The sequence below is a fragment of the Antechinus flavipes genome, chromosome 1, assembly GCF_016432865.1.
Source record: "Antechinus flavipes isolate AdamAnt ecotype Samford, QLD, Australia chromosome 1, AdamAnt_v2, whole genome shotgun sequence".
Taxonomy (NCBI): Eukaryota; Metazoa; Chordata; class Mammalia; order Dasyuromorphia; family Dasyuridae; genus Antechinus; species Antechinus flavipes.
The window spans coordinates 665,479,796-665,505,618 of NC_067398.1; the positions used below are offsets into that span (position 1 = coordinate 665,479,796).

General features: G+C 36.1%; 1 protein-coding gene across 4 annotated transcripts in view; it reads right to left on the reverse strand.

The window, feature by feature from the left end:
* BRD4 (bromodomain containing 4) overlaps positions 1-25,823 on the reverse strand; it is a 156,371-nt gene that overhangs the window by 2,506 nt on the left and 128,042 nt on the right. For all 4 annotated transcript variants that reach the window (XM_051972028.1, XM_051972027.1, XM_051972026.1 and 1 more), the window contains 7 exons: positions 9,300-9,352; positions 8,754-9,120; positions 7,991-8,563; positions 1,354-1,466; positions 1,093-1,255; positions 857-987; positions 257-468 (listed from right to left, as the gene is read on the reverse strand). In XM_051972028.1, the coding sequence (XP_051827988.1) occupies positions 257-468; positions 857-987; positions 1,093-1,255; positions 1,354-1,466; positions 7,991-8,563; positions 8,754-9,120; positions 9,300-9,352 (1,612 nt within the window). The remainder of the gene's footprint in view (positions 1-256; positions 469-856; positions 988-1,092; positions 1,256-1,353; positions 1,467-7,990; positions 8,564-8,753; positions 9,121-9,299; positions 9,353-25,823) is intronic.

A 25,823-nucleotide genomic window follows, 5' to 3' on the forward strand; every position in this document is an offset into this window, starting at 1 on the left:
AGAATGGAAGATAGTCCATCCCCACCCAAACCTCCAGCTTTCATTCTTGAGTTCAAACATGATCTTAGACACTTACTAGCTGTATGATCTTGGGAAAAGTCACTTAACCTTTGCTTGTCTCAGTTTCCTCAATTGTAAAAAGCACCTAACTCACAGGATTGTTATAAGAATCAATAAGATAATCACTGTAAAGCACTTAGCACAATGCTGTGTATATAACAAGCACTATATAAATGTTATCCTTCTCACTCTTCACCTCATTCTCTCTTGTTCCCGTCTAAGCCGCTCTTTTTCCTTCTCAGCATGCTCAGCCTGGGCTTTAAGGGCCTTTTCGCGCTCCTCCTTCTCTCGGGCAGCTCGGCGGAACTGTTCAAAGCTATCACTAGATGATTTGGCTGTGGAGGACGGAGTAGTGGGGTGTTTCTGGACTAGGCTGGCCCAGGAGCCCATGTTCTTAATCTTGAGATCCTAGTCAAACAAGAAAAAATCTGATTAGGAATAGGTGGAAAAACTCATCTATTAACTCCCAGACCCACATCTGCGTTAAGTTGAGAGAGAAGGAAAGGACAGGGCTTGAGAAATTCTTTATGATATTTTAACAAATGATCATAATGGACACTATTCAATAATTTCAATAGTGGCAATGCGTTTAGCAATTCATTCATGAAACCATGAAATTTTAGAACTACAAAGAAACATGAGAGGTGATCTAAGAATAGGCCACTCTTACTTCAAGACTAAGCTATTCTCCACCTCCTCCCCAGATATATGTTAAGAAGCTCTTCCCAACAGGTGGTTCAGGATTTGAAGAAAGTGTATATTTGCTAAGGCTCCATTATTTTTAAAAGAGCTTTACCTTTTTGGGAGCAACTGGGGTTTTGGGCTCTTGCTTCTGTTTGTCCTTGTCTTGTCCCACAGGTGGGGGTGCGCTCTGTTCAGGAGGCCGGATCACAGGTCTGCCCACATCTAATGGCTTTATTTCAGGCCCTAAGACACAGAGGGAAAGGCTGAAAGGCCAGCACTTAAGATATAACACTGAACTTTAGTTTGATTAGAGGAAGGAGGTAGGAAAGAAGTAGCAAACAAACTTACGTTGAGGAATGTGGACAGGGGCCTTGATGTTCTCAGGATGCTTGGGAGGATCCTGTCGTAGGGAAGGGCCAAAGGGCTCATTTCGGATGATGGGTGAATGGATCTTCTCCTCCTTCACTACCACCAGGGGTTGGGACTGCACTACTGAGGCTGCTCTCAGCTCCTGAAACAGTATTGTCATTTGGAAGGTAAGGAACTGAACAGACACCCTCACATTAGCTCCCAACCTCAAGCTTTTTACCAATAACATCTATTACTCACCTGTTTCTTGGGTTGGACGTTTTGTTGTGGTGGAGACTGGTGAGCTAGCCCCTGGAACGGTGGCATTTGGGGGGAATGCATCATGAGTGGGGAGGGAGCTTCTCTTAGATGACCTATAATAGGGACACACATCAAAATCAGTTAACAGAATAAAGAATTATACTAACATTTATTAAAGGGGAGCTCAAAAGGAACAACTCCGTAAGACAGCCAGGTTTTTAAAGGAAAAAGACTAGGAATGGTTAAGAACTGGCTGACTAGCCTAGTCCTGCACTGGTTTGCTCCAGTAGAGGTGACCACATTTCACAATAAAAGGAACTATTGGGCAAATTGTTGAGCTGGCATTTCTGAATTGAGCTTTGGGTACAAAATAGGCTCCAATCCTTTTGGCTAAATTTTAGGAAAGGGAGAAACGTAGACATAACATACAATATAAGACACCTGTGATGAAGAGAGCCACCTGTCCTCAGAGAGGGGACTTTAGAAATCAAGTATGGATCACAACACAGTATTTTCATCTTTTTTTTTTTTTTTTTGGTTGTTTGCTTGCATTTCATTTTCTTTATTTTTTTCTTTTTGATCTGATTTTTCTTGTGCAGCACACATAATTGTATAAATATGTATACATATCTTAGATTCTCTCTCTACACACATACATACAAGTATAAACATGTTTAACATATATAGGATTACTTGCTATCTAGGGAAGGAGGTGGGGGAAAATTTGGAACTTAATGTTTTGTAAGGGTCGATGTTGAAAAATTATCCATGCATATGTTTTGAAAATAAAAAACTTAAAACAAAAAGAGTTAACTCATATTAATGGAGTTTAGTCTGTTTCTGAACTGCTGGCCATGTTATAAGACTCCAGGACCTTGAAGGCCTCACTGGTTCACAAAAAGCTGCAAAAAGACACTTAAAAATGTGAACTAAATGACTAAATCCAAAACATCCTAGATTAGCCAAAAGAGCTGGTCCACCTACTCCACCTGTGTGCTATTACAACAAGTCTGAGTTCCAGAATGGCTACTTCATTTTCATTTTCTTTTGGAGAATGTTAACAGCAAAGATAGGCTCTTACAAACAAAAACATCAAAGAGGTCTAAGGTTTCCCACTTAAAGATTCAATAGACAGATGGGATGGCCTAGTGATGACTTGTGGTACTGTTGGCTTTCAAAGCTGGAATTGGTGCCTTTTATGTACAACAACAGAGAATGGTACTCCCAGTGCTTAATTTGGAAGGCTTTGTTCACTCATGGAGTGAACACTGTTGTATAATCTGATCACCATGTCTCTAAAGAAGTACTACTGACAATTCATCATTCATTTTCATTGCATGCAAGATCTCATGGAACCAGTCCTAGAAAATTCACTTCCCACCCCCTTAAATACACTCAGGATTAATTCTGTATGTCTGGTGATAGATGGTACAGCTTCTCATATTCTTCTCTACTAATTTCACTGCTAAATCCCTTGATGCTTCCAATGTTATTTAATAAGTAAGAATTAGGAATTAAATGGATAGTGATGATAGGTGGAACCATGTTAAAACATCATATCCCTGCTGAAGGGACGGTGTCATGCTTGATGAGATACAAGAACTGAAATATTTTTAGAAAGTCCTGTACAACTCTTATTTTTAAAATAGCCAAACAAGCCCAACAAAGTTATGCAATTTGTCCAGAAATATAAGACCGCAGATGGCCTGACACTGAGATTCAGTGCTCTTTCAATGGTCCAGGATATCAGTCTCACTCTTTTGTGTTAAGCTCTTACCTCATTTTTATTAACAAGAGACTAAATGGTCAGCAATACACTAGTGATATGCAGGTTACGTGGTGTACTTCCTTAATCACAGGAGGTTAACTTTGTCAGCATCTCTCTCCTACAGGGTTAGCTGTGTTATTGTTCAGAAATCAGAGACCCAAACGGAGCAGAAAATTAATAAATAGCAAGTTCTGAATCAGACTAAGAATCTAGTCAAGTGGTTCCCTATGCCTTGCCAAAAAAGGTATTCCCTATGGCATTCATCAATTTTTTTTCAATGATGTGAACCAATAAAGGCAAAGATAATTTGTATTATATTTATAGATGACAGAATGCTAAGAGGGAGAGACAGCTAATATATGATGGTCTCCTAAAAACATCCTAAAAATTTTTAAACGTTTAGAATATCAGGTTTAAATCTAATTAAGACAAAACTTAACAAAAATAAAATTTTGACATTAGTTCAACTAATTAACACCATACATATATAAGAGAGGAGAACCATAGCTAGAAAAAAGATAGGATGATCAAATAATCTAATATAGTTTCTGGCTGCATTAAGGAGAAACTGAAATCCAAGAATTCTGTTAAGTGTCAGAGAATACTTGAAGGATTGTGTTCAAAGATGGTTCTCATCTTTTTGGAAGGGAGTTATTGACAAGTAGGATGTCAACTAGGATGAAGTTTCCCAAATATATCACTTAAAGTCTGAAGGATTGTCATGAGGAAAAGAGATCCACCCTATCTGGCTTGCATCCACAGAGGGCATAATTAAAACAAGATTGGCAGATGAAAACTTCCCAGTATTCAGTGCTATGCAATAGTGGATAGGGCTACCTTTGTGGTTTCTTCTCACTAGATTTTCAGGATCTTTAAGTCAAGACTAGCTAGACTAAAATGACTACCTGACAGGGTATGTTTAGTTACAGAAAGGCGCAGATGGGCTCTGAGGCTCACTGCATCTCTGACACTAAGTATGTTGGTACATACTTAAAGAGTATTCCTTCCAATACTCTATGAGTTTGTATTACAACCCACCCAGAAGGGGAAAAAAAACAAGCAAAACACCTAAGGTTCAATAGTCTACAATGCTTAGAATTCTTGCAAATATTCTGCCTTTCTCCCTTCTCACTCCCACATGTCCAATGACCAAAAGCAAAGAGTTGGTACTATTGTTACTGTTACTTTTCTTTGCTTTTTAGAGAGGTGGCTCATTGGTTTTACTTTACATCCTCCCTTCAACTCCTCTTTCTCTTCATGTTCGATCAACAAAATTGGCCTTATAACAAAGGCCTCATAAACAAAATATTTATGGCAGTACTTTTTTGTAGACGCAAAGAACTGGAAAAAGAGCCTCTATTTACTATGTTATGGTTAAACAAACTGTGATGCATGGATTATTATTACTGTGTTATAAAACATAATATAGGAGAATGGAAAGACATATGAAAATCGATATAAATTAAATCAAGCAGAATCAGAAAAATATCAATGATTAAAAACAACAACAAAGCACTGGAAATCAAGTGTTTTTAAATCAATAATGACTAAGCCTGAACCTAAAGAAGAAATGTGACAGGTTACACATCCCTGACTTTTTTTTGCAAAGAGGGGGACCACTTTTTTTTTTTTTTTTTAGCACACTATACTATCAGATTTTTTTTGGATATGTCGATTGGTTTTGCCTTCTTTCCCATGTTTCAGAGCCAGAGACTTACATTGGGCTTCTGAGATTAAAAAACAAAACAAAGCAAAACCCAGGAAAATTTATTGAATAAAAGGAATGACACAGTCAGATGTACATTTTAGGAAACTTTGTGATAAGATTGAGAAAGCAACAGATGAGGCAGATCAACAGCTAGCATTATCGTAGCATTCATAACAACAGGCTTGGTGAAAAATGAGGGAGAAAACTGAGTAGAGAGAAAGGGACAAAATCATAGAATGAGGGTGAGATGTTGAGATCTGGTACAGAGGTTAAGGAGGTGTGGAGAGAAGATGAAAGGGAAGTATCTATGATATGTATATACATACAGTTTGCAATGTTCAACAGATAGTGAGGTTTAACTCAAGAAAGATAAGAGCCAGATATATAAATCTTAGTGTTTTCTGCAAAGAAAATTGCATGGAAGCTGATGAGGACACTAAATGAGGAAGAGAAAAGTTTATACTAGACTTAGTGCATGTCCACAGTTAAGGAGGCAAGATACAAAGGGAATAGAGAAGCAATTGTCAGATATGTAGGAGAGCTAAGGACAACTATTATGAAAGTCCAAAGAAGGTTATCCAGGAAGAGAGGTTTCCTAGTCACCTCAGTATCAAATATTGCAATGCAAGTGAAGTTAATGATGGGGATTGAGAAAACACCATTGGAAAGACTTGATTTAAGCCTTGACTTTAAGCCAATTTCTTGGCTTCTGAGTACCCTATGACAGCTATAAATCAAGTTGCAAGAAAGTCATTTCTACAATATATTAAGAATGAAGTCAAATTTATAAGAATACAAGTCATTCCCCACTTTGATAAAATTGTCAAAGGAAATGAATAATTCTCAGATGAAGGAATTAATGCCATCTATAGTCACATAAAAATGCTCTAAATCATTATTAAATAAATGCAAATTTTAAAAATTCTTTTGAAGCACTTCACACCTATCAATTGGCTTAGATGACAGGAAAACAGAATGATAAATACTAGAGGGGATGTGTGAAAACTGGAACATTAATGCATTGTTGGTGGACCTGTATACTGATCCAGCCATTCTGAAGAATAATTTGGTACCATGCCCAAGGGGCTCAAAAACAGTGCATATCCTTTAATTCAGCAGTCTTGTTCCTGGATCTGTATCACAAAGAGATCATAAAATAGGGGGAAAGAATCCTCATGTGCAAAATATTTTGTAGTAGCACCTTTTGTGGTGACAAGAATTGGAAATTGAACGGATGCACATCAATTGGGAAATGGTATATGAATGTAATGGAATATTATTGTTCAATATCTACTGTTCTAATGATGAACAGGTTGGTTTCAAAAAAGCCTGGAGAGACTTACATGAACTGACACTAAGTGAAATGAGGAGAAGCAAGAAATTGTATATAGTAACAGCAAGATTAGGTGATGATCGACTATGAATCTTGGCTCTTCTTAACAATACAGTGATCCAAGGCAATTACAATAATGTTGGAACAGAAAATGCACCTGCATCCAGAGAAAGGATTGTGGAGACTGAATGTAGATTGAAGCATGCTATGTTCACTTTTTTTTGGAATTGCTTTTTTTTCCCTTAGTGGTTTTTTCCTTTTTTTCTGATATTTCTTTCACAACAAGACTAATATATTTTAAATTACAATACATGTATAATCTATAACAGATTGCTTGCTGTCTTGGGGAGAAGAGAAGTAATGAAGGGAGAGGGAAAAATGGAATTCAAAACCTTTACAAAAATGAATGTAATGGCATTATCTTTACATGTAACTGGAAAAACAAAATATTACTGAAATTTAAAAAAAAGTGAATGAATAAAGGAATACAATCATCTTAACATATCACTAGCTATTGCTTTTGCTGCAATATTCAACTACAGTCATGTTTTTAAATTAATAAAATCAGTAAAATAAAAATTTTAAATTGTAGGGCAGATGACTAAATTATTGGCAAACATTTCAGTAAGTAAGGTTTCAATACAAATGTGGTAGAATTACAGACTGTCAGAGACAGAAGAGAACTCTTTAATCTAAAGGCCATTTAATCTAATTTATACCCAATAGAGAAAATTCCCTCTGTAAAATTCTCAGAGAAAAGGTATGATAAATTACAAAACTGACAATATATCAACTGTTGAAGACCGGAGACTTTCTGTGAGTCTCAAATACATAAAAATGTAATGGCCCAATGGCATTCTTTAAGAGTTTCAACTTCTATACATATTCAATTTACATTATGCATTTTATTTTGCTGATAAACCATAAGAAAAGTTTAATTTTATTTTTGTGAAACTGTTGAATTTTGCTGTCTCAATATTTCTCAGGTTATCACCTCCTTACTGATTTTGTTCCTTTCTGGGTTGGACTGAGTAGCTCTATTCTAATAAGCCTGAATTATCATGAAGCAGCTCACTTTGGGTCTGATTTACATTATCAGTCAAAAGTTTTCTTTTTCCATTCAGAAAATAAAAAACCTAAAATCAATATACAAAGTTTATAATGCCTAATCATCATTCCATTCTCATATGTCAATAACAGGAAATAACCTTTTAGGCTAATCAAAACAAAACGAATTTTCCTATAAAGTCAAGCCTAACCATGTCAGTCTCACACTCACATCTACAATTAAATATAAAATGGTCTTTTTTGGCATTTAAAACTCTACTCCTACCTGACTCCCTCCTGTTTTTCTATTTTCACACCCATGTATTCTATAATTCTTGTTACACTGGCTAACTTGCTGCTCTTTACAAGAAGAAACCTAACAGACCTCAGCCTAGTGATCACAAAGAGATTTGTAACTCGGCATTCATATTCTGATTTCAATTTCAATTTCCTTATTCTCATCATTTTTTAATTAGCTATAAATAAACCCTATATTTTAGCCTAATTTCCAGTCTACCTACTTACATGCTGTGTGTTGTCCAACTTGGGATGTTCTATGCTTATCTTCTTCCAGAAAAAAATTCCCACAAGTCCATATAATTTACACTCATGGATCTTATTAAGAGTATACATTGCACAGGTGTTCTAGAATTACTTGTCCAATAAGCAAGAAACATGACTATGTCACAGGGAAAACCTAAAAAAAGCTTTGATATTAGTCTTATTCTTAAGCACCACTGCATCTCTCCCATGATGTTTACTCCCCTTACTTGGCACTTACTGGTTGTGTAGGGGTCAGACTTATGGTGCCGTGGTGAAGGATGGTGCTGGATGACTTGCTGAGGCTTGGCTGGCTGTGGTGGTGGTGGCTGTTGCCCTGGAGGTGGGTGGGTTGGTTGCTGGGGAGGTGGGGGTGGCTGTTGGATATGGGGAGGAAATTGCATGGGCTGCATGTGCATGGGCCGTGGTGGGGGTTGGTGCTGCTGCTGCTGCTGCTGCTGCTGCTGCTGTTGCTGCTGCTGCTGCAACTGTTGCTGCACAGAAGGATGGGCTGGAGGTGGTAGGGAAGGGGGAGGTTGGGATTGCACCTTCACAGAAGGGAGGAGAGGTGTGGTTGGCTGCACCTTCTGTAGCTGTTGTAGGTATATCTGCATCTGCATGGGAGTGAGAGGTGGGGTAGGTGGCTCTTCATCCTCTAATAGGACTTGGGGCGGCTGAGGCATAGGTGGCTGAGGGAGAAGGGGCTGCTGAGAGAGTGCAGGTGACACAGCTGGGGGACGGGCTGGCTTGGGGGGCAGGGCAGCAGCTCGATTGCTAGGCCTAGAAGGCTGCTGGGGCAGAGCATTGTGCAAAGCTGGAAGAAAAGAGCAAAAATTCAATTTCAGGCAGCATATAATCACTAATACCTCCTTTTTTCTCCCCTGCTGGTTAACACACTTTACAGAAGAGTAAGTTCTTACTAGCAAGCTGGTCCAACAGGTAGCACCATTATGATAGGACCCTTTGGGAACCCTTTTCACCCTCCTGCTCCATTACTCACTTACCTGGAGGAGAAACTACTGCATGCTGGTTGAGATGAGGCGGAGTGCTGTGCTCAGGTGGCTGGGGGAGGTGGGGAGGCAGCTCCGTTTGGGAGAGGTGTATGATTGGCTGGGCGAAGTGGGTGATGGGGTCAAAGACACTCCCTGGGAGTGAGTGCTCGAGGACTGGCACCTGGGCAGGGATGAAGGGAGGCGGGGAAGATTTTATCGGTGGGGCTGTCTGCTGAGGGATTGAGGGAGGGGCTGGGGGTGGTAGGGGTTGCTGTGGTGGTGGTGGCGGCTGCTGGGCTGGGGGCTGCTGTTGTGGCAGTTGGGTCGTTGGTGGCGGAGGCTGCTGTTGTGGTGCCTGCTGATGGTGGTGATGGTGGTGCTGAGAAAAAGATATTAACAGGTAAAGAGTTAAGCAAAGAATAGCTTTGGACTCAACCCAGTCCAGAATAGATTGCAAGACATGCATCCTCAAAGGCAGAAGAATCACAGCAACCCCCCTTCCAGAAATCTAAGAAAAGGTTTCTTATTCACACAGATGGATCATTTCCAGTCACTTACCTTCTTTGGTTCCCGTCCAGGATGCCCTTTCTTTTTGGATTTTGGTGCCATCTCTGCAGATAAGAAAAGAAGGTAAGTCTCTCTGGCTGAGTGTTGGTTGGGTTATAGGTATGGGGTAGTGTACTTTAAGATAGAGCCAAAGCACTCAATAAAAATGTTGGGTCGCTGGATTTATCTGAGAGAAAAACTTGCTGGGATGAGTGAGGCTAAGGCTTGAACACAAAATCATTATCTTATTAGCCCATCAGAGAGAGGGGGGCTTTCAGAAAACCAGATGGGGAGACTTAATCAAGGATTTAGGACATGACACGGCTGCCACTGCCACCAGAGGAAAAAAAGGTTCCTTCCCTTTTCCCCATCCCCCTTCAGTTCACACTCCTCTTTGAATCTGTTTTCCCCTACCCTTTCTTTTACTTCCACAAAAGCCAAAGAACCTGCCAAAGTGGGCCACAAAAGAGAGAAGAGAGAGAGAGAGAGAAGACTCTCATCTTCCTTGCTCAGGCCCCATTCAGAAGCAGAGCTCACTAGTCTCCACAGAGTAACTTCAGCCAAAGTACTCCTCCCCACCCCTCATCCCTAATTTCTCTTCTGTTGTCTCTCTTTTCCGAGGACCAAAAATCCATGACAAGGGAAACTTAAGCTGAGGGTTATTCCAAACTTTAAACATGTCAAACCCAATAGAGGCCTCCAAATACCTGCCAATGTCAGCCAGTTCCTTAGTCATGGAAGTCAAATAAAATAGCTACTTCTGAGAGGGCCCCATAAATCTATGGCAAGGGGAGGAAAGAAGCTGACAAATAGGAATGCTAATAAGGACTCCACCAAAGTAAAAGTACACAGCTTCTCAGATCCAAAGGAAAAAAAAAAGTGTGACAGAATAGGGTAGCTGCCTGGGAGTCATGGGACTTAAAAAAACCAACAACCAAAACCACCACAAAACCAAAATCTTGTAAGAGAGCATCTTCCCACCCCCACCCCCCAGTCACTGTTTTAGGCTACAGATCACAACTTTACCTCTACTTCCTGGTAGAGTGGGAAAGGTTCCTATACTCCCAATAAGAGTGAACTGTTGAGGACAAGTCTGGAGTCCTAAAGATTGTTTTCCTCACCCAGTGAAACAAGTGCCTTTGAAGAAGAGACTGTTTTAGTTGTCGTATTTATATGCCTAGTGCAGAGAATAGTGTTTGGTAGTTGATGAATAAATTTTTGTTGAATGATATGCCCTTTCGTCTCAGTTGATCTCAGTGTCCAAACTTAAATTTTATTTTCTTCAAACCCATCTTCCTTATAAATATTAGTGATAATCCTAGAAGGCTTACAAATAATAAGTCTCCTGGCCTATCATGAGTGGGGATCAAACTCATATAGAAATAAATAGCTCTATGTGGACTTATCTCAAATATATCTTCTTATTATTATTTATCTTATCAAAAATTTCCCAGTTCCGGTTTAATCTAGTTCACTCTAGGTGGCATATGACAGTTCTGACCCACACAATGAGCAGACTTGGTTGGATCCAGAGAACTCTTTTGAGTTACCTCAACAGTCCAGAAAAGGCACCCAACTTCCCACTAGGCATATTGCTGCTTGTCGGGAGTTGGTCCACAGGTAGCCCAAATAATGCTTATGAAAAAGGCCACCGGAATATATCATGCTAGACTTTGCTAGTCTGTTTTTCTTGTTTTGTGCCACTGTTTTGTCTTTCCAATGAGACATCAAGCTTTTAAAAAACCAAAGAAAGTCTTTTGTTTTGCTTTTATCTCCCTCAGTTCCCGGCCCAGTGGTCTGCATAGCCTGGTGGTACTTTTCTTTTCTAGCCTTTTCCTCGACTGTCACCCAATCACTAGTCAAAATGGATGATAGTTTGGCTCTCCTTTCTCTAGCCTTAAGACTCTCCTTTCCCTCTTATTTACCATTTAAATTCCTACCCATCCTTTGAAATCCAATTCAAGTTGCCACCTACTTCATAAACCTTTCCATGATTTTCTTGAATATTAATAAGGTTCCCTGGCAGACATCATGCAAGTCTAGCAGTGAGAGATCTAGTAGAGAGAAGTAAGCATAAAGAAAGGGACAGAGAGGCTGTGAAGGTAGAAATGACAAGATCTGGCAAGTGAATGGATATGGAAGGAATTGAGGAAATTAGAACAGCATGTGAATTAACTGTGGGAATTGAGTAAATCATACTGACATCTTATTACTCAACTTGAGCTACCTCAATTCCCTTTCTATTCAATGATGGCTCTTAGACTAATTTCTTTTATTGAATTGTTTTTATCTAGCTTTGCCTGACTCAGAAGCTGGACCAACTCTTCTTTCTTAGAGACTCTTAACTAAGAACCTAGATTATACTAACCAGAAACCCCGGGCAGATCCAAAAACTAATGCAAGGAATTTTCTTACAATTAGTTGTACATCTTAGCTCTCTTCAACAATGAGATGAGTCAAACCAGTTCCAATTGTTCAGTAATGAAGAGAATCGGCTACACCCAGAGAACTATGTGAAATGAGTATGAACCACAACATAGTATTTTCACTTTTTCTGTTGTTTCCTTACATTCTTGTTCTCCTCAGATTTTTTTTCCTAGATCAAATTTTTCTTGTATAGCAAGATAACTATATAAATATGTATACATATTTTGGATTTAACGTATATTTTAACATATTTAACATGTATTGGATTAGCTGTCATCTAGGGGAGGGGATGGAGGGAAGGAGGGGAAAAGTTGGAACAGAATGTTTTGCAAGGGTCAATGTTGAAAAATTACCCATGCATATGTTTTGTAAATAAAAAGCTATTAAAAACAAACAAACAAAAAAAAAACCCCAATTAATTATACATCTCAAGTAACCCATATGTTTTATTTGAAAACTGGCCCTATATTAGTCGATCAGTTACTTGTTTCCATGTTCCTTGAATTATATATAGACACTTAGGGGAAGTGGGAAACCTCTTTTTCTGATTAGGGAATTGTAGCTGTTCACTCTTTCCTTCCCAGTTTAAGAGTCCCTAATCTTTTCTCCAATTAGAAATCAGATTTCTTAGTTTTGTATCTGGTTAATGGTTTTCTTTTAATTAATTATTCTTTTCTTTTCAGGAGTCCTTAACTTAGGGCCCATGAAATTAAAAAAAAAAAAAAAAAAAAAAAGGAAGGGTGAGGGGTGTTCTAACTGTATTTCAAAATAACAGATTTCTTTTATAATACTATGCATTTAAGGAGGCAATAGGTTTTAGATTAATAAAGGAAAGAACCATAGATCTTGTCCAACCCCCATATGAAAGATCCTAGCAAGTTACTACTTTATGCCATAAACATTGGGATTACAAAGGCAGGCAAATATCAGTACTGGTTCTGAATAAACTCAGTCTAATAGGGACGGAGGGTGGGATGTTAAGTGGGGAAAGATAACATGTAAACAATGTACAAAGAAGCGCTATAAAGCATAAACTTGTGGTAGTCTCAGAGTGAAGAAGACACCAACATTAAGACGTATTTGGAAAGGCATAAGATGATCTACTTGAACACTTTTAAGTAGAGTGCTCACCATCTCTCAAGAAAAGTCTATCTCACTTTTGGACAACTCTTAATTGTTACCTTCTTCCCAATATCAAGTTTAAATTGTTCTTTATTGAAGGCAGGGGTCCTCTCACTCATCTGAGTTACCACCTCTCTGTTAATCAATTTAATTGTTATATTTCCAATATAAAGATTATTCTTTCTTGGGAAGAAAAAAACAGAAAAAAATTTTCTGAGCAGTTGCCCTATCTACCCCAAGACAGACATTTTGTATGTAACATGTTTGAGATGTTTATAAAACATTCATTAGGTAGTTGGGGATGTACAACTGGACCTAAGGAAAATTAAAAACAAAACAAAACAAAACAAAACAAAACAAAACAAAACTAAGGTTTACACATACAGAAATAGGAATCCGCTAAACAGAGAAAATTAATCACAGAAGCTTATAAAGTTATCACTGTCAAAGAGTAGAGAGAAAACATGGACCCCAGACAAAGCCTTGGTCATAATATGGCTATGAAATCAGTAAAGAAACCTAAAAAATAACAGTCTTTCAGGAAACAGAAGACTGTCTTTGAAGAGAACTTCAAATCTTTTGGAGATAAAGAAGACTAAAAAATGAGAAAAGGTCATAAATTTTGGCAAATGACAGGTAAAAGATTAACAACCAAATTGTAAAGGGTTGAAAAATGAATGAGAGGAAAGGAAGTGGAGGCATAAGGTGAAGACTCTCCCTTTTCTGGGAGGAAAGGCATGTTTACCAAAATCTGTGAATGGAAAAAAAAGTCAAGGGAACATCTATCCCTATATTCACAAATCATTTTATTAGGTCGAAAGATGGGCAGAAATTTTAAGATCATGTTTAACTTAAATTTTGCACTCAGGTAGGAAAAAATGTGGGCAATGGGGAAATAAGTACAATGTGAATATAAACCAATGAATAATCTAAATGCTTTTTTAAAAAGATGAGGTACATGTAAACATTGTTAGGAGAACCACAGAGTCTTGATCAAAAGAAATAATAGGTAAACTTGAAGCTAGCTGTATGTATAACTTCTGGGTCTTAAGATTGAGTTTATGAATAAACTGGAACCTGTTCAGGCAAAAGTCACAAATGCCAGAGGAAAAAAGTTGAAGGACATAATAGCTATCATTAAACATAATTAAGTATTTTCACGTGGAAAGGAAGATTTTTTTTTTAACTTTGTGCATCTTTCAAGTTCTGAAATTTTTTCCAGTAGTAAATAAGAAGGAAACTAGAGGATTACGGGGAAAATATGGGGGGTTTTGTAAACCTTGCATATAAAACTATCTGCAATCTAGTTCTAATTTGTCTTTGTTTCTTTTTGGTCTCACTAGCTTAACATCCAAGTTAGATACATTTTAAAGTCTAGTAGAGGACAGAACAGATAAGAGAAGAAAAATCTGGGAAACTAGGTTATTTTAGTCTAATATTGAACAAATAAATTACTTAGGATTCAGTGATGGCAGTAGGAAAGGAAAAGAGAAGATAAATATTACAGACATTATAAAAGACAAATATGAAAGGATAAAAACTAGATGCCCATGTTATGGCTAAATAATCACCAGCATTTAAAGCTACCCTAGGTAGGCAGATAGGCATATGGAATACTGAAAGGAAAATAAAATGAGTATAGCATAGAGCCTATACCGTTTTTCTCCTTTTAAAAGAAAATTATCAAATAGTTTAATAAAATGATTACAGTAAGACAAATGAGGCAGGGTTTTTGTATAGAATTTTTTTTTTTTTTTTGGCTTAACTTTGCTGTGTCACAAAGGAGAGCATAATAAAGAGGGTGACAGCACTGATACATGACTGATGTAAATTTTTTAAAAAGACATCAAACTTTTTTTTGAAATATGTCAGCTTTTTTTGATGTTTTCCTACCCAAATGGTAAAATATGTTTATTCCAATATTCCATGGTAAGGTATTTGAATTTTTAACATTACAAACTTTAGATTAGGGGCAGCTAGGTGGCATAGTATTAGATAGAGCATAAGCCCCGAAGTCAGGAGAATCTGAGTTCAAATAACTTAACACTTCCTAGCTGTGTGATCCTGGGCAACTCACTTAACTGCCTCAGTAAAAAAACAACAAAAACACCAAAACACATACTTCAGGATACATCAACATTCGGTTCTTATCAGGATCAAAACAAACTAATACTCTGTTAGTTATAAAAATAAATGGGTAAAAAGAGTCCTATAATGAGATTCAGAAATAAGGATTCTAGTCTAACTGGAACTAAAGTAATACTCTGTTAGTTACAAAAATAAATGGGTATAAAAAATGCTGTTAATGAGATTCTTTGTCTAACCCAAATGATGGCCACGTCAGGGAAAAACAAGATGCCAAAGGGAAGGGTCTTAACCTTTCTTTTATGTCACAGACCCTTCTGGCACTTGGATTTAAGCCCACTAACCTATCTTTTCATAATAATTTTTAAACCAAACAAGTTAGAATATCTATAATACAAGGGAGATTGGACTAAATGCAAAAGAGAGGTAAGTATTTTACCTTTCTGTCACAGGCATTCAAAAATATTTAGTGAATGAAAGCCTCAAGATAATACAAAAAAATTTTTTCTCACTAAATAAACCCTTGCAGAAAAGCTGGGCTTTCCAAATGGTGGAGAGAGTGCAGTGGAGAAGGAAGAAGAATATAGATGCAGAACTAAGTTGGCTAGGTAGATTATTAAACTCTGTAGAAAAGGGATGAAAGAAGCTGTTAAAAACAATTTCCTATAAGAAAATGGAAACATAAGGGTAGTGAAAATAAACAAATTCACTAGCTACTGTAGCTTCCTAATCCCAATTCTATGAGAATATTTAAGGCATAAAACAGAGTTGCAGTAGAAAAGTACTTTACCCAATCAAAAAGCAAACAAAATAGTCTATCTGGAAAATAGATTAAAAACAGAATTTAGTTTCAGCAATTCATGAAACTAGAAAAAGTAGCACAGAAGACACAACTAAGATCTTAGTTCCTGTTCAACAATCAGTAGGTAGTTTGAGGGGATCTATTACAGGCAACACAAAAAAAGACAGGTTCACCTCCTAGAATTATCTGGGGTATTCAACATTGAAAACATGAACAAGTTCTTTGCTGTGCCACTACTTAAAAGGAAATGACAGGTTTAATGAAACACTTGGTGCTTTGAGAACTTGAGGAATGAGGAAGTGCAGAATGAGGCTAGATTGCAAAAGTATAAGATACATAAACATGGATTTCTGTAAGGAAGTTTAGTAGATACACTTTTCAGAACAAGAAAAAAAGCTGTTCATGGCAAATGGGAGACAAGGTTGCATGACAGACTTTTACAGAAATATTTTGTCAGTGATACAGAGAAATTAACCTTGTTGAAGCTAAAAGAAGGAAATGTTTTAAAGACCAACTTAGATAGCAAACTTTAGAAGTCTAAAGGAAATGGGGACCAAAACAGAATCCCAAGAGTACTGAAACGTATCATTTAATAATACACATACAAAAACAGACTCCATTCACATGAATGAGACAGTTAAAGTTTTCTCATCAGATGTTTGATTCAAGACCATAAAAGGGTTTATTTTTAGAGTGAAAATGCCTTCTTGTGGACTCAAAAGAAGAAGTTGATGCCTTTGCTGGAGACTTCCTCCTAAAACCATTTCAAAATGGGAACCAAGAAGAGGAAATTATTGTCCAAATACTTTAATCATATTTCAAAGTAAATAAAACAATAAAATTTATGTACAGAATGTGTAAGCATGAAACAAGTGGAGGAAACTGAACATTCATCTTTTAAACTCCAACTACATAAGAGAGAAAAAAAAGGCTATACTTTACCTACTATTTCAGTAACAACAGCATTGAACTATGAGTGAGAAAATCTGGTTTCTTGTCACTCAGTATATAACCGTGAGATCATCTGGTACAATGGGAAGGGAAAAGAGCAAGAACAATGTATCTGTAGATAGAAATTATGAGTTCAAATCCTGTGTGTGACACTATTTTTCTGCCCTTGGATATTAATTTGATCTGACTCTTAATTTTCCCTATTAAAAAAAAAGGTTTAATTTCATGTCTCAGGAACCCTTTCAGGTCCATATTTTTGCTCTCATGATCTACACATTAACCCAGTTCATTTCTGAAAATGAGCAGATGGGTCTATAAAGATGAAGTTACTTGCTAACAGCACTACTTAAGAGATGTATAAATGTTGACATTCAAAATTATTTAGTCAGCATGTTTTTTATTATATAGTATAAAAAGCATAGGAAACGGATATAGTAAAGCTGGATTTGGATTGTGATGCTGCTGCAGTAGTTGCTTCTTTCTAGAATCTTTTTTCAGGAATCTCTAAATCCTCTGAGTCATACTACACTAGACAAGCTACTTCCCCTTTCACATATTCATGCTCTGTTTATCTCCCGGAGAGATGGTGGGTTCAATAAGAAAGTACCTATTTCATCAAATCCTAAGACTTTGTAAAACTAGTCCTACATTGGCCATTTTCAAACAATTAAACCTGAACAAAAAAGTGTCTTCTACAATGCAACACTAGAATAATATTGACAAGCAGTCATTGTCATTGTCCCTGACATGGAGCCCAAATCTTTCTTTGGCAGCTTCTTTATCATCATGTTCCAAATACTGTCACCTCTGGAGCTAAGTAAAACAAGTCTAAGCTCTTTGACAGCAGACCAAACACTTGAAGACTAGTAGCACTATTTTTAACATTATTACTTTTATTTATTTTTTTACATTTAATTCACTTCTCATTAGCAGTATTACCATCGTATCCTATGAATCCTTCTTTGTACCAAATTAAAAAACCAACAAATTGGCCGTAATTCAGCCATTAGTCTTTCCAAACCTTTTCCTTCAACTTTTCCTCACATGATCAAGACCGGCTTAATAGCCCCTTTCTGATAATGTCAAGCTTATCAATGTTCCTTAAAAGTTATATTCAGAATTTTAAACATGAAATTATCATGTCTTTCCTTCTAAATGTCATGCTTCTTTTATAAGGCATGTGAGTTTACAATGGCAGGTATATAAAGCAGTAGATAAGAGCAATGAGCCTGAAGTCTTGAGTTCAAATTCAGTCAAATTCAGACACTGACTAGTTGTATGACCTCGAGCAAGTCACTTTACCCTGTTTGCTGCAGGTTCCTTATCTGTAAAATGAGCTGGAGAAGGAAATGACAAACCTTTTCTGTATTTTTATCAAGAAAATCCTCAATGGGGTCAACTAAGAGTTAGGCAACAAGACTGTTTTAAGTTAACAAGTCAACAATGTGACAAACATCATACACTACTAATCTATGTTAAAAATGTAACTCATGAAAACTCTTTAGATATTTGTAGGAAAAATTGCTACGTTGGACATGGCACCCTAATCTGTATCATTTATTTTTAAACTTCATAAAATTTTATATTAGAAGTTAAGGTAAGCAAACAATGAATTTCAATTACCTAAAAATGTTAATTTTTCAGTTGATACTTTGTTGAATGCTATCTTTTTCAGATCTTTCCCCACCATAATGGGAAAGGATGGGACTCTCAAAGAAAACTCAGGTCCTGAGAAGATGAGTGCCTTATTTGGAGATGAATACTTATGGTGCACATCTAGCCTAGCCTTGGACACAAAATCTAATGCTATTTCCATTGTGCCAGGCAGAGTTAATTTCATTATAATATGCTATTATAACACTGATGATTGACAATTTATGACTATTTTTTCAAATATGTTAAAAGCAAAAATGTAAAGAATTTAGACTTGTAAAAAAAAAAAAAAAAAACCTTAATGATTAGAATGAGACAAAAGTGGATGAACTGCCTGTCTCAAAATGTAGTTGGTTCCTCTTTAAAGCTAAAGTTAATGTTGTAGAAAAGATCTCTGTTTAAGAACCTAGGCTATAAAAAAGCTATAAAAGCAAGCATATTCTTTGACCCAGCAATACTGCCACTAAGTTGATACTTTAAAATGAGAAGGAAGAAAGAGGGGGGAGTAGGAGGAAAAAGAAGAAAAAACGGATCCAACATATATAAAAGTATTTTAACGTTTTTAGTTTTTTGGTTGTTAAAAAAAAAATTGGAGACTTGAGAGAATGATCATTACTGGTGAAAGGCTGAACAAAATTATATTAGAATATACTAGAATACCAATGTGCTAAAAGAAAGGATGAAAATTGAAGTAGAACCAGGAAATTTATACAATAACACCAACACTATAAGGATAATCAATTCTGATGAACACAATGACCAACCACAATTCCAAAGGACCTTTGATGAAATAAACTATCCATTTCCAGATAAAGAGCAGATAGAGTGAAGATGGAAGAATATTTTCTTGTCTATCTTTCAGACATGGATAATGTGAAAATTTGTTTTGCATTGTTTATATATTTTTTGTAATGTTTTGTTTTTTCCTTCCTTTTCAGCAAGTGAGGGAGTAGGAAAAAACAACTGAAAAGAAAAAGTGAATTGAAGACGACATACCCCCCTTCCCCAAAAAGAATGGATTGAGCTTAAATAGCCTCTAATGTCCTTTCTAAGCAGATTTTACGAAGTTTGTTTCCCTATTTTTGCAAATGAAAATAATGAGGCCATATCTCTCAACAGATTAAAATACTCAGGAATGGACATTTATCATCTTTATATCTTTTACTATATTTTGCCAAATTGCTTTGGAATGATATTTTATTACTTTGCAATTCGATCAAAGTCTAACTTCACAATCTCTCATGGGTAGATTTTAACCGGATAAAGATTTGAAGCATCCCTAAGAATGGAAATTAAAGAAAGCAAAGTTAATAATAGAATTTAAGACTGTTTAAGAACTTCCATTGTAAATAGCAGCAAGTTCATATGGGAAGGTAAGGATAACTAATCTTCAAGTAGAAGAAAGAATTAGGCATAAGCATTTTTTAGAAGGTATATGTTAATCTACAAAATCAGTTCACATTTAAGAATCTATAGTGTATTTATAATGAAGAAAAGAAAAATAAGAAAAATGGTAAAGAAAATTTCACAAGATCAAAAGAATTTCCAGAGTAGGTTAGATGCATGTATTTTACTTTAAAAAAACAGGAAATGATATGTAAAAAAAAAAAATTACAGTTACTAAGTCTAGTTACTAGATAAATCTCAAATAATTGGATGTATTTTGATTTTTCCCTTAATAACTGGCCACGGATTCATGAAGCTATTTCACTTATGCTTAAGCACCTTCATATTTTCTGGTTATACATTTTCAATGAATTTCTTACTAGTTTAGCTATCAATGAGGGAAGATACGGTCCTTCTTTTTTCCTAGTAATCAAACTAGCAGGTTCCTTCAACTATTACCCATTTGATTAATTTCCAAGTCTCTATCTTTATTTCTAACCTCTCTTCTGGGATCCAGACCCCCCCATTTCTAACTGCTTATTGGCAATTTCCTCTTGTGTATATATATATATACATATATATATATATATCCTTTGCATATATATTAGCTTAATAAAGTCTCTCTCTCTCTTTTTTTACCACCATCCCTCAACTTGTAATTCAACCACTTTAGTATGTATTGTGCTGCAGAATTACTGTTAACAGTATATTCTTGATAGTTGCCTTGCAAACTTTATTTTAAAAAAACAAAAAAAAACCATTCCTTTGACCCAAAAACCTTCAATTAGAGGCCCTGTGGCATATAGTGGGAAAGATCAGAATGACAATCCTTGATTTGCTACATACTATTTGTGTGATCCTGGCATCTTTCAATGTTAAAGGAAAGGACTGATACCTCTTAGACATGGAAGGTCTTCCCATCTACAATTTTTTTTTTTTTTTTTTGCTGAGGCAATTGGGCTTAAGTGAGTTGCGCATTGTCACACAGCTAGATAGTAGTGTTAAGTGTCTAGGACCAGATTTGAAGTCACCTCCTGACTTCAGGGCTGGTGCTCTAAACACTGCATCACTTAAACTGCCCTGCCCCCTCTTCACTTTTTTAACTAATGAAATACTATCAACACTTTGAGGCTCAGTTCCAATGTTACCTCTTCCTTGAAGCTCTCACTCCCATTTCTATTCTCTTGAATTTTACATTAGTTATTAAGTAATAACATGTTTTATTCCACACTATTTGATGTAGGCTCCATAGAAGTAAAGCACATATTTTAATTAACTTGCACAAATGGCAGAGAAGTTTCTGGGCTAAGGGACCAACTAAATGTTAAAAAGAGACAGTTCCATTTTCATTAACATTCACTATTTCTCTACTACTCCTGGGAAGAATTATGGGCCAAATGGTAAGCAGTTGAAGCAGGCAGGGGACATGGAGAAAGGAGGAGGAAATAAGATTGGGGACAGAAGGGAAGGAAAAAAAAAAGGGGGGGGGGAGAGGGAGGGGAGAGAAGAACCAACCATGATAAGATAAAATCTTCATGAACTGATAAACTACAAATCTTGAAATTCTCATTCAGAGATAGCTTTCCTCTTAAGAAAAGGAAGCACAAATTGCTCCACATTTTCATTGAGCCAGGGGCCTATGCTAGAACCTCCCTTCTGTTACAGAGACTTTGCTATCTATCATAAAGTCACAAGTTCCAAGTCACAAACAAAAAGTATGTTAAGAGGATGTTAGAAGGAGTGTGTTAAACCCTCAAAGAGATTACAAAACTCAAAAATACACACAAGCCAATATATATGAACTATATATAACCAATGGCTGAAGAAGCACAAAATCCTATGGAGCCCAAAGATAGCACAGAAAAAGAAATGCCAGAATGGTTCAAAAGAGAAAGAAAATCCGTAAGAGAATAAATGAATTTCAGAAGTTATGGTTCTCTTATGCCCAAAGGGATATATAAAACCATGCATACTTTTTGATCAAGTAATACTACTATGTCTGTCTTCCAAAGATGTTAAAAAACAAAAAGGAAAAGGACCTAGAAGTACAAAAGTACTTACAGCAGCTTCTTTGATGAAGAAAAAGAATGGGAAATTAAGAGGATATTTGATCAATTAGGGAATCTCTATGTTAAATGTTATATGTGATTATGATGGAATACTATTGTGCTATAAAAAATGACAAGTAGGATGCTCTCAGAAAAACCTGAGAAGAGTACATAAATTGGTGCAAGCTGAAATGAACAAAACCAGGAGAACAATGTACACAGTACATTACAGCAGATTAACTGGGAATTATTCGACTATTCTCAGCAATTCAATAATCTAAGACAATTCTGAAGGACTTAAGATGAAAAATGATGTCATTGATCAAAAACTATCTTATAAAAGCAGCTATCTTCAAAAGCATTGGGTATTATCTAAATTGGCATATCAATGGAATAGATTAGGTACACAAGACACAATAGTAAATGACTACAGTCATCTACTCGTTGATAAACATAAATACTACAGCTTGGGTTAAGAACTCACAATCTGATAAAAAATTGGCTGGGTAAACTAAAAATAACTCCCTTTCCCCCCCCCCAAAAAAAACATAAAACCAACATACAAACAAACAAAAAATAAAACAGGGCAGAAACTAGATATAGACCAACATCTCACACCTTATAGATAAGGTTAAAATGGGTTCATGATTTAGACATAAAGGATGATACCATAAAGCAAATTTGGGTCAGCGAGGACCTCAGTTCAAATCTGGCTTCAGACACTTAATACTTCCTAGCTGTGTGACCATGGGCAAGTCACTTAATCTCAATTGCCTCAGGGGGAAAAAGAAGAAAAGAAATAAAAAAGGGCAGGGGAAAATAAAATCTAACCAAATTACCGGCAGGAAAGAGAAGATGAGAAATTTTGAATCTGCTCTGTAACTGAAAGAAGGAAAAAAACAAAATGAGAAAAATGAAAAATTTAAATGGAAAAGTACCCCTTTCTTTCCCCAGAGTAGATAAAGGACTGACAGAAAAGAGTGAAAAAGTGAGGAGTGGGGTGGGGTGGAGGTTTAAGGGGAGCCTAAAGAATAAGGCTGCACCTGAGAAGATTAAGCAAAATAAAACTTGAGGACAAAATATTGAGTTTAAAGATGAAGAAAAATTGAAAAAGAACATTAAAGAATAAAATAGAGGAATATACAAATTGAAATTTAAACGTGAACAGAAAACAAAACTTTGCCATTTGTTGCTTAGAAGAAACATCTTAAAAGTAAAGACATACAAAAGAATGAAAATCGAGAAGCTGGAATAAAATCTACAATAAATCTGGTAAATGAACAAGAAGTATAATCATGCTATCAAAGAATTCACAATATCAACAAACACAAATTATATTATGCTTAAAGGGACCAGAGATAATATCAATACTAAATAGATCTACCAATAAAGAACATCTAAATTCATAAAAGAAATATTAAAAGGGTGGGGGGGGAGGGAAACCACAATGTAACAGTACATAATGAGGCTTTTTAGATGTGGAAAAATCTAAGAGATTTTTAAAAATGGAAAATATAGAACTGATGTATTGGATCATTTATAGCTAAAAGATTTATGGCACTTTCTCAATGGGATCCACTAAATAATATTCAATTTTTAAGCACCACATAGTACTTTGACATAAACAAAGTCTTGTATTAAGGCATAGAGAAACTGCAAATGAAGTGAAAATGTCCAGCACATGCTTTAGAGGCCATACGAGAATAAAAATTATCGATCTATTAAGAGAACACAAAAGGAAACGGACCTAAATTGAGATCTACTAATGAAATCCTAAAGAAAGGAGCATGTCAAAGAACAAATCACAGGAACAATAACTATGTGAAGGACAAGGATAATGACAAGACAACATATCAAAATTTCTGGGATGCAGCTAAAGCAAGCTCAGAGGAAAAAGTATATACCTAAAAAAAATACATTAAAAATGAATTAAATATTCAAATTAAAAAAATTTAGATAATGCTAACAATAATGTCGGAATCATAAGTCTTTCAGAATACTTGCATATATTTCATTTGATTCTCCCAACAACCCAGTGAGGTCGGTGTCATCTCCAGATCAATGAAAGAGACCAGACAAGAATTAGAAATAACTGACTTCAGTAGTTACAAAATACCCAGCAAAGTACTCCCTATTTATTAATAAGAATTGCTAGGAAAACAAAGCAGGCAGAAATTGGGTTTAGACTGGAAATCTGATAATAATAATAATCTTTTTTTATTTTCAAAACATATGCATGGATAATTTTTCAACATTGACCCTTGCAAAACCTTATATTCCAAATTTCCCCCCACCTCCCTTCCTTAGATGGCAAGTAATCCAATATATGTTAAACGTGTGTGTGTGTATGTAGGGAGAATCCAACATATGTATACATATTTATACAATTATGTATGCTGCATAAGAAAAATCAGATCAAAAAGGAAAAAAAATGAGGAAGAAAACGAAATGCAAGTAAACAACAACAACAAAAAAAGAATGAAAATCCTATGTTGTGATCCACACTCGGTTCGGTTCTCAAAATCCTCTCTCCTGCACACAGGGGTTCTTTTCTCTCCTTTATGATTTCTTTGGGACACCCAATAGTAACACTGCTGGATCAAAAGTTATGCCCAGTTTTATAACCCTTTGGGAATAGTCCCAGATTGCTCTCCACAATGATGGGATCATTTCACAATTCTACCAACAATGCATTAGTGTCCCAGTTTTCTCACATTCCCATCAACATTTATCATTATCTTTTCTTGACATTTTAGCCAATCTGAAAGGTGTGGGGCGATACCTCAGAGTTGTTTTAGTTTGCATCTTTGTTTGTTTCTTTCTTAAGTGTCTTGAGACCAAATTTGAACTCAGATCCTCCTGACTTCAGGGCTGGTGCTCTATCCACCTAGCTGCCCCAGTTTGCATTTTTCTAATTAATAATGATTTAGAGTACTTTTTTTGGATAATTACATTTTTAAATTTTCAAAATATATGCTAAGATAGCATATTTGTATTCCAAAATTTTCTCCCCCCCCCCCCTGCTCCTTTCTTCCTAAACAGAAAGCAATTCAATATAGGTTAAACATGTGTAATTCTTCTAAACATATTTCCATGTCTATCATGCTGCACAAGAAAAATCAGATCAAAAAGGTAAAAAAATGAGAAAGAAAAAAAAAAAGCAAGCAAACAGCAAAAAAGGGTAAAAAAACTATGTTGCAATCCACATTCAGTCTCCATGGTTTTCGCTCTGGGTGCAGATGGCTCTTTTCATCACAAATCTATTGGAATTAGCTTGAATCACCTCATTGTTGAAAAGAGCCAAGGCCATCATAGTTGATCATCATATAATCTTGTTGCTATGTACAATGTTCTCTTGGTTCTACTCACTTCCCTTAGCATCAGTTCATGTGTATCCAAGACCTCTCTGAAATCATCCTCCTGACCCCCCCCCCCCACAGAATAACAATAATATCCTTTAACATTCATATGCCATAACTTATTCAGCTATTCTTCAAATGATGGGCATCCACTCAGTTTCTAGTTCCTTGCCACTACAAAATTTTTGCACGTTTGAATCCTTTTCCCTCCTTTAAGATCTCTCTGGGATACAGGCCCTGTAGAAACAGTGCTGGAATAAAGGGTATGCAGAGTTTGATAGCCCTTTGGCAGAATTCCACATTGCTTTCCAGAATGGGTTGAATCAGTTCACAACTCCATTAACAATGCATCAATGTCCCAGTTTAACCATATCTCCTCTAACATATATCATTACCCTTTTCTGTCATCTTAGCCAATTTGAGAAGTGTATAATGGTACCGCAGAGTTGTCATAATTTGCATCTCTCTGATTAAGAATGATTTAGAGTATTTTTTCATGGCTAGAAATGGTTTTAATTTCTTCACATGAAAATTGTTAACAATTTGACCATTTATCAACTGGAGAATGGCTTGCATTCTTTTAAATTTCAGACAATTCTCTATATTTTAGAAATGATACGTTATGAAATGTAATACCAAATTAAAAAAAATTAAGCAGAAATCTATTTTATCGTATTTTAATTTATTCTTGGGGAGAAGAGGA